Source organism: Diuraphis noxia, unplaced genomic scaffold (assembly GCF_037042655.1).
Source record: "Diuraphis noxia isolate RWA-SAM2 unplaced genomic scaffold, SU_Dnox_SAM2 contig0003, whole genome shotgun sequence".
In the NCBI taxonomy this organism is placed as follows: domain Eukaryota; kingdom Metazoa; phylum Arthropoda; class Insecta; order Hemiptera; family Aphididae; genus Diuraphis; species Diuraphis noxia.
The window spans coordinates 46,507,842-46,518,078 of record NW_028301713.1 but is presented as its reverse complement, the minus strand read 5'-3'; the positions used below and the strand labels follow the sequence as shown (position 1 = coordinate 46,518,078).

The following is a 10,237-nucleotide window of genomic DNA, read 5'->3' as shown; positions in this document are numbered from 1 at the left end:
ATAATATTTTTGAGGATAAGTCTTAGTAAAACAATTATACCTCTAAATAATAAAATGTCTATACCACATTACTCGTAGGAGTTCAATGTACGTTTAGACGAATAAACGATTCGTTGTGTTATTTGATTGGTATTTATTTTATGATATTACCTATGTGTATTATTGATATACGCGTCAAAATATTACAGCATTAATGTATGCGGTTTGTGAAAATATTGTCTATATTCTACAGGTTTTGTATATTGTACCTATACGGTAAAATAATGTATTTCGTATATGACAAATTGGACATTTTTTGCATGAAATTCTAATTTGGCATACTTTGTAACATCATTTGTATACGAAAACTTTAAACGGTTATGGTTGATGCATAACTTTATCCATACGATGAAATTATTCGTACATATGAGTGGTGATAATTTGTAATAACGTATGATAATACAGGGTTTGTGAAAGTCACGGTTTTCGTATAAACTACAACAAAAGAAATATTACCTAAAATCTATGCATAAATGAGTATAATTAGAAACATTTGTATGACAATTAGTTTTTGAAAAACATTGTTCTTTAGTACCTACAATTTATTAGAAATTGATGATTTTGACTTGTTAAAAAATGTTGCCTCTAAGTTAGCATTAAAAAAAAAATTAATAAAGAATATGCAACCGAAATCTTAGACATTAGACAAGTATACACTGATACAAACCCTTTTCAAGTAAAGTTCTTGAAAAAAACAATTTTTATTTTATTAAGTACTATAATATAGATACTTTGAAAATAGTCGTGTGTTTAGATAATGCAAACAAAACTTTAAGGCTTTAAATATCACATAAAGTTTTCGAAAATATATATTTTATGACATATATACTGTGAAAAACATTTAAATTGTTTGGTTAGGTTGTTAGGTGGTTAGGTATGTTTGGACATATCTCTATCACAATATAAATATGTATATTGATTAATTTGTATAATTTTATTTCAGGCATGTGGTAAATTGTTGTTTTTTTAAACATGTTTTTAATATACAAATATTTTTTTACTAATTATCATATAATTATGATCACATGTTATCTGTCATTACATGCGTATCTAATAAAAAGTGAAAAAAGGGAATTAATTTACTGTACCGATTTTGCGAAAATTACATAAAGAACCAAAGTTAATCATATAACACTCATGCCCCCTACCTACTCTTCAGTTCCACCAGATGTCCGAATCATTGTCAATGATTATCAGTATTTATCTCACACTAAGTGTCATTAAAATTAAAGTTTAACTATTTAAAATCGGTAATTATAAATTATTTTACATCTATGTCTCATCTAACGATGTAATATGATGAACATGCGGGTGTAACTTGTCAGACATATATTGTTTTTTGTTAAGTCACACGTCAATATAAAATGAGCTAAATCGCATGTCGAACAACGTTTATCGCCAATTCAATATATTAGTATTGCTTTATTTTTTTGCGTAAACACGCTAATCTACGTTCTGTCTGTAAACATACGTCAATACATAACTTTGTGGGTATTTCATTCAGTTGAAGCATTTCAATAGCCAATGAGGGGAACGGATTGTCCCCTCCCGTAAATAGCTAACAAATATATCAATGTTTAATGAAATCTAAAATTGAGGAACAATTAAATAAGCTTGCCCCCTCTATGATGAATTTCTAGTTACGCCCGATGACGGTCATCGTGTGTGTTTGGTACACAAATTGGTAAAAGTAGTCGTCGAAAAATTGCAGTGATTCCACAAGAAAACAAATGTTGAGAAAAGGTAGGTATATATGCAGCGTTCGAGATATTGGTAAAAATTAGTTTTGTTCAGAGTTCCAGATTAGAAAACTTTGTGTTTATATCTAAGGCGTGCCATCAATACACCGATGCAATTTTATTTTATTAAGGCTCTTAATATATTGTTACAATAGCAGTTGAAAAATAAAAGAAATTCATAGTCACAATTTTTTTTTTTAAGCATTCAAATTTTGAATTTTGACATAATACGTAATAATCACAAAAATTCGCAAATTGTTTTAAGCTAGGAATTCATAAAAAATTTTCTTTTTAAATCTAAGATTTGAAAATTTAATACAAGATTCCTTACAAATTTTTCAATCTTTATCACAAAAAAAATGTCCACCGGAAATTCAAATTAAATTTTTATTAGCATTTGAATTTCAAATATTGACAAAAATTTGTCAAAACCATGAATATTTGCAAATTATTTTGTAGTCAAAATTCATAATATTGTTTGTATTTATATCTAAGGTCATAAAATTTAACACCAAGTTTTCTACAAGTTTTGCTTCAAATAGCTATAGAGAAAACTTGAAGCGTCATTATAGGAAAAATGTTTTGAGCGTTTTAGTTTTAAATTTTTATGAAATCGCGTAATGATAACGATTTATCCTCAAACCAGGTATATGTATATCTATGATAATATAAAGTATTATGAATTATGATAACTACATGCGAACAATTTAATCGTTGGTTGTAAGTAGGTATGTCCAAAAAAAATAATGAGTAACATAATATATTAAACTTTGCAATAATTGTAGTTTATTAAATTGAATAATTTTGAAACATTACATGTGTATTTTACAGCATGAAAAATAGCATCTAAGATCTAAACTAGGTCATAAAAATTAATCTTAATAATATTATTTAATATTATTAATTTTATTTCAAATGGGAAACATATTTTAAACGTGTGATAACTGAGAGGTATTTTGAACTACAGAAGGCCTTTTTGATTTAAAGGTACACCCTGCTATGAATTCTTAGATTCACATATGGACGCTATGGTTATTGGGCGTGTAGATAGATTATATATTTTTATAGATTCAAAGCCATGCAATGAACACATTATAATATTATATTACAATTATGTGTTTTCTTAGTTTTTTGTTTTGGTCAGTATTTCTTGTAAATGTATATTATATATCTTTGAAAACAAAGTTTACTATTTAATACGATTTTCAACTTTGAGCATGGTTTCTGATAAAGATAATTGAATCTAGATTGCACTTTTAAAATATATCAATTTAAAATTCACAAAACTCTAAAATAATCATAAAAACGATAAAAGGGGATGCACTCGTGTAATTAAATCAGTTTTCGGCATAATTCAATAACCGTAGATACTTTAAATTTTCATCAATTGTTAATTTTATCATCTTCTATACCTAACCTTCTATAACGGATCAAAAAGAGTATTTAAAATGTCCACCATAAATTATTTTACTATGCAATAGAATATATAATGTAGCAGCAGCATATCCGATATCGGAACAACCGTTTTATCGCCATTGTTAACTTATGTTATTGTAAGTATTAAGTTATGTAGTTATAACTACATGTATGTTTACTTAAATTTAATTTAACTCAAAAGTATGAATGTATATTGTTTTATTTAGGTTGGCATGTACAAATATTCTTAGTTATTATTAAAAATTATACATTATTCAAAAAAATTTTTCTTTCACTTACTGTAAACACAAGAAGATGTGCCAGTAATCCAAATGACTTATACGTATATAGGTGAGTATTAGTGTAGTGAAACAAATAGGTGTAGGTAATTAAAGATATAATGACATTTAAGATATTATTAAAAATCTTTACAAGGACATGATACCCGCATGACACTTTCAAAACAATTGCATATATATATATAAATAGTTAGAATATTAGATAAATATTTAACGAAAAACAAGTAGGTATAATCGTATTATATAGACACGAACTATTCGTGACCATAAATAACTCAACCATTGGTCATTGGGTATGTATTTGGAAAAAAGCTTTTTCATAGAATCTGAAGACACAGCCTCGTTGGACGTTGATTGGCACAAGACTTCATAGATTAGGCAATTTCAACGAAACGGTTCTTCCAAAAGACCTATGTTTTTACTTCTTTAACGCATAAGGTCGATATCGCATTTTAATAAATCAATTATAATATGTGATGAATTGAATCTGGTGCATTCAATGTTTCCAACAAAAGAGTTATTATCATACTAGGTACCTATATAGCAATCTTATGAGATTCGCATTTCACTAGATCATATTATTTATGTAGGTATGAGCGCAATGGACGCAGCTCAGTTTTGTACAAATACTTAATAATTAGATTATGAAATTAAACAAAACCAAGTTAAATTAATTTCCACGATTAAATTGTGCAGTGCGATTATTTACAGTACAACCGATGAAGAAATGTTATTGCTCTTAAACGTAGAAATCTTCTTGAAGAACACCTGGTCTTATTGCCTGTGAGAAAATAATTACACCATTCTGTGTGGAGGTTTTAATAGAATGTGAAAAACAAGGTGTTGTCGAATAAATAGCATTTAATTCGATTGTATTTTATAAGGCAGGTACTGTGATCTTTTAAGCTTACGTACATAATTGAATACGATAAAATATACTGCAGCTGAAATTCATTTTAATTTATGGATGTCAAACATGAGGAAGAGGGATGAGGATTTGGTAATCCAGAAACTGCAGCATTAAATAGTTTTTAATTCAAATTTTCACTATAATGAGAAACATTAAATTTGTGCATACCTTGCGTCGTATATATGTATTGACAGATGCCATGGTATAATACTAATAAAATTAAAATATCATAGTTCACGAATTCCAAATCGATTGCTGAAAAATTATTAATATTTGTTTTTTTTTTTAACACTATACGTTTTTAAATGTTAATAAATCACTTTAAAACATTGTTTAAATAATATTTAAATAATGTTTAAATAAAGTTTAAGTATTTATATTTTGATTAATGACGAAAATTGAATATTTTATTTTTGTCATTCTTTATTTTCTCTTATATCTAACATTTAACGAAAATCAAATAAATATAAGGGCATCATTGTTTTGAGAGTAGATGGATGAACTGTTGCATCCTATTTTATTCTGTCTTTTTCTGACCCTTTTGGCCTGCCATACGATTTAAAAACGTGGCGATGGTCGATGCAAATGAGTTTAAATATAGGTTTCATTAAATCCATATACGTATAATGTAGTATGTATGGAGGTAATGTATATTTGTATTTATAAATACTAAGAGCTAAGATGTATATTATTGTTTATTGGTATACCATAACTTAATGACAAATAAGATTGGTATGCAAGACAAAAACTATTTCCAACTTACAACTTTCCAATTTTTTTATTATTAAATATTGTATTCCCTTTTAATCCCACGCAGACATGAAATACACATTAAAAAAAAGTTCGATGCTCAAATCTTTAGTGCCACTGAATTAATAATTTTAGTTTAGGTCCTACGACCAGTGGTTTTTGATGACGAACTTTTACACAGTTGTGTATGTCAATAAAATAGTGTCACAGTCTCACAGAGTGACACGCGCGTATCATAGGTTCGTCATCTCTGTTATATGCAGTATATGAACCATAATGGAATGCATACGGTGATGTTGCAAATAATATTATGAGTTGACGCTGCCGGAGCAGCTCTATTCTTCTTTTATCCATTATTTTTGATTTTGATTTTTAAATATCCAACTTATACTTTCTTAGTTATAAAATGATTAAATTACAGACATTAAAAACAAGCACCAGACAAAACACAAATTATTTTTTGCTTAAGGTTTTTATAGTATTATGTCGAAGTTTTAAGAGGACGTCTCATCCCAGAGCCGTATTTAGGGGGGAGCTACAGGGTACTGTTGCCCCGGGCGGCTGAGTAGGAGAGGGGGGCTAATTTTTTTATAATTTAAATTTGTATTGTGTATAATGATTAATGAGGCGTATTTTTTTGTTGCCCCTTGGTGTCAAATTCCTAAATACGGCCCTGACTCTTTAGGTTTTCGTTGTCGCATGTGGTTGGTTCGGATCATCGGTCGATGCACGCCGATAACGTAAACAAAATATAATAATAAATAATAATAGCTAATAGGTTGTGGTTGTCGTCGTGGTCTACACGATGCACGGCGATAACACAAATATAAAAAACATACATAATAATTAATAAATAATAATAATAATAATAATTTATGGGTAAAGCCTGCAGAACTAAACTTTAATAATTAAATTATAGATATGAGAATATAAAACCGTTGTCAATTATCATTAAAAAAGCTTGTTTTATATATTTTAGATTTTGACTGTAGCGATATGAATGATGAATGTATTGTATTATTTGTATTTACAATGATGTGATCATGTGATCAACTTTATACGTCGTTTATAGCCAGGATATATTTTCGATTTTTAAAAATTTTTTTAAACTATTAATATTTATCAATTCATTTTTATATTATTTTCATTTAAAATATTTCTGACCTATTTAAAATAAGAAAATATTATTTTTCGTAGGTATTGCGTGGTATTGGTGGAGGGATTCGCAACGGACAAATCGGATGAATCGGCTATGGTGTTGGGCTGCAGCGACATTATCGCTCTGGTGCCGAACGCGAACCAAGTAGTGCAGCCCAACAATCGGGCGGCGGCGGCAACTGGAACAATGGATCTGCCTGACATCCAAAACCTGACCACGACATTCGTACCACCGTCATCGCTATTCGTGGCCGTACACATGTCGGCCGTACATCCGGATGTCGGCAAGTGCACGATAACGGTGTCCGTGTATACGATGGGCAGGCCCCTGGCCCACCACCGGTTGAACTGCACGGCTCCTTGGACCACGGTCGCGGAACTGCCAGCCGAACGGTCATATCAGGTGTGTGCCAGCATCGGTTCAAAGTTCCCCAAGGACGACGAAGAGACCATGGTGTGCACGTCAGTGGACGGTGCCGGGGATGGTATCGGAAGTGGCAGCGGGCCGGCTGACTGGTTATTCACGGCGTTGGGTGCCAAGAGCTACGCGTTCCTGTTGTCGGCCACGTTTACGGCTGTCGTGTTCCTGTTCGTGTTACTGGTGTACAGAACCGCGTGTCGAGCGTGTACCAACAAGAAGCCTTCTGGCCGTGCGAACACCGTCCAAACGCATCAGTGCTTCTTGCCCGTGCCGCCGCCCGATAACGGCACCCACCGGCCCAGGTACGTGAAACTTCAGGCCACCACCGTCCTATAACAACGTGGGTCACTGCTTCAGTTCACGCCGAAGTCGATCAGCACCTGCGCTCCCGGAACTAACCACCGATCCGACTGGAACATTTTTGGTCCACCGCAAGCGTCCGGAATTCTCGGCTTTCCGTAGAATATATAGTTTATGTATAATGTACATGGTTTTTAAGTTTGTTTTCGTTTTTAAAACCGTGTAAGTCAGCTGAGGAGCTTTTAATATTATTTAATTAGGTATATTTATTCAGTGTGCCATATATTGATTGTTAAACCTTTTGTGTTTCGACGGTGTGATTTTAATTAATATCACCGCGTTATTTTATAATATAGTAATTAATATTGATTTATCCATTGACGTTTACGTTTGGATTGAGGTAGTTATATTATTATATCACAAAACAATGTGTATTATCGACTGAATTCATCGATACCATTTTTATATTAAATTGTTGGAACAACTTTGAAATTACAATGGTGGTGAAATTTCGACAATCCTGCTAGTCTTGCGACTCTACAGGGAATACCCTCTCCCAAAAAACTCGTTATTTTATAATTATTGTACTACATTTGTTTTGTCGTGTACAGGGCTCTGTAGTTAAATTACGTTTCTATAGATGCGTTTATAGTTTATGCGAACAAACTATACGTATTTATATTTATTATATCATGATCATTTTTTTCACATCTATCGTGTTTAGTCCAAGGTGTTGTTAAATGTTTGAAATATATTTTGTAATCATTTTTCATTTTTTCAACTACAAAAATAACCTTGATTGGCTAGATTTGAAAAAATAAATTTATATTTTAATTAAGCATCGTTCGATAGAATATTGTTATGATATTTTTCATTGTTAATACTCATTTATAATCTATGTTAGGTGGTTTAATATGAAAGAACAACTCAGACTTAGTTCATAAATTACGATAGGTAGGTAAGTAGGTATATTACAATATAAGACTGAAATCTATTTTAACGCTATTTAACAATGTTTACTAACAAAATGTTAAAAATGTATTTTAATAAGCTAACAATATTGAATCAATATTGAAACAATATTTTGTTAAAATTCATCTTAATTTAATTGCATTACATGCCTTCTATTTCTTTAAAGTTACATTATATAATATTTATGTTTATTTTTATTTTTCGTACATAATTTTCTGTGGTTCTGTACATCGCTGTAACATAATTTATTTTTTTATTTTTAATATTGTATTAATTTGATTTTTAACACTATTTTTAATATTTAAATATGGATAAAAATAGTGTTTGAGTGGAAAGAAAGTCATATTGTGATAATGTACAAATGAGTAATGGTTAGTTGTAAAAAGCACTAACGACTATTATCACTGTAAATAAATTTAATATTATAATATTTATAACTGTACATAACATTGGACGATTATTGTTTGTTTGCACATTGTATAGTTAATCATTTATATTTATCAATTGAAAATAAACCTAACCGTTGTTTTTAATCCTTTTGTAATTCATATTGTATGCTATCATATGATTGGGCAAATATGTATCTTATTTTATTTTTTACATTAGGAAAACAATAGGATTCAGATCGATATTTCTTACCTTCATAGCACTTAAGTCATCCACAGACATTTTTCTATGGAAGGAGGAGGGGGAGGGGGAGGGGGAGGGCAAAGACAAATAAAACTCTTTACCTTAATTTATTATAATACCATATAGGTTATAAAAATCAAGACCGTGGTGAACAATTCTACTTTCTACTATTATAGAGTGTAGAATATATAAGTAATATTAAATATTAGAATACTGGTATTGTTGTATATCAAAATATTAAAAAATAAAACACAAAATCTAAATAATTAAATGTCTAATAATACGGTGCAATTATTTTTAAAACAAACGTTTTCAATATTCAGTAACGGCACTTCATATTTTAGAGCCTTGGACAATATTTTTAGTGAGGCCTTGAATTTTTTTTCTCTGCGTACTATAAAATTATAAAAAACAAATAAGCAGATATAGGACTCTCCTTACCATAGAGCCCTGAGAATTTTTACGGAATGCACACCCCTTAGAGCCGCCACTGTTAATAACTATAGCAGTATAGCCTATAGGTAGATTACAAAGAATTAAGAATATTTTTGATTTATTGATTGAAACATGCATGACTGTGAAATTTGTGCAAAATATTTCCAATAAAATATTACTTAATTACTTATAACATTATTAACATTTTAAAATTATGATTAGCAACTATAAAAAGTAATGAGAATTTTTAATTTTGATCTCAAAGAAGTAGGTATTAATTATAAATTCTACATTTCCTACAAAAAAGCTTTTGAAGTTGAAATCAGTGTATTTTTCAAAAATGAATCGTGTAAATCGTGTAAACAAACTAAAAAAAAAACATTCATGAGTTTATTTTTGTTTATATCTAAAACCATACCTACCTTGATATAATAACGCACTATGCACTTAACTGCAGTTGAGTTGTTGGAAGATATGTTATAACACTGTAAACGTAGTAGGTACTCATCACTTACATGAGATATTAGTTTATTGCTCATTATATTAAAAGTAAAATATATGATATTCAAATGTTGGGTACCTAATACATTCGCCAATCAAGCTGTATTTTCAGCAGTGTTGGGTAAATTACTTTTAAAAAGTAATAAAGTTACTTTACTCGTTACTTAGAAAGAAATGTAATAAAGTTAATTTATTCGTTACTCTAATAAAATTTTAATGAAATTACTTTACTTTTCAAATTGAAAAGTAACTCATTACTTTCTCTTTCTCGTTACAAAAAAAAATAAATATTTTTTATATTTATTAACAATATAATCATTGTATTGTGCCTGGCAATAATGTTACTAGAAATACATTACCTTACCTATAGTAAATAGATATAATTTGAAAAATAAATCAATATAATACAATATTATTATTTTATATTTATTTATGTTTTAAATTAACTTTACACAATAGTGTATCTTCAAAATTTTTGTCACTCATACGCGATTTTTTTTTAGAATAAATGTCCCCTGAAACACTAAATAATCGCTCTACAGAAGCACTGGATGGTAAAGCTGTGTTGTATCATAGAACAGTATTATAATAGGTTGTATTTAATAATTGTGAGATCAGCTGTATAAGGAGCTTTAATAAATATACATATATATTATATTACTATTCT

At 29.5% G+C, this 10,237-nt stretch overlaps 1 protein-coding gene across 2 annotated transcripts in view; it reads left to right on the top strand.

Annotated features, from left to right (window-relative positions):
- The window catches only part of LOC107169967 (uncharacterized), a 47,379-nt gene extending 38,842 nt beyond the window's left edge, over positions 1 to 8,537 (top strand). For both annotated transcript variants that reach the window (XM_089222553.1, XM_089222552.1), the window contains exon 5: positions 6,351 to 8,537. In XM_089222553.1, coding sequence (XP_089078679.1) covers positions 6,351 to 7,068 — 718 coding nt within the window. In that variant the 3' untranslated portion in view covers positions 7,069 to 8,537. The remainder of the gene's footprint in view (positions 1 to 6,350) is intronic.
- The last annotated feature ends 1,700 nt before the right edge of the window (positions 8,538 to 10,237 follow it).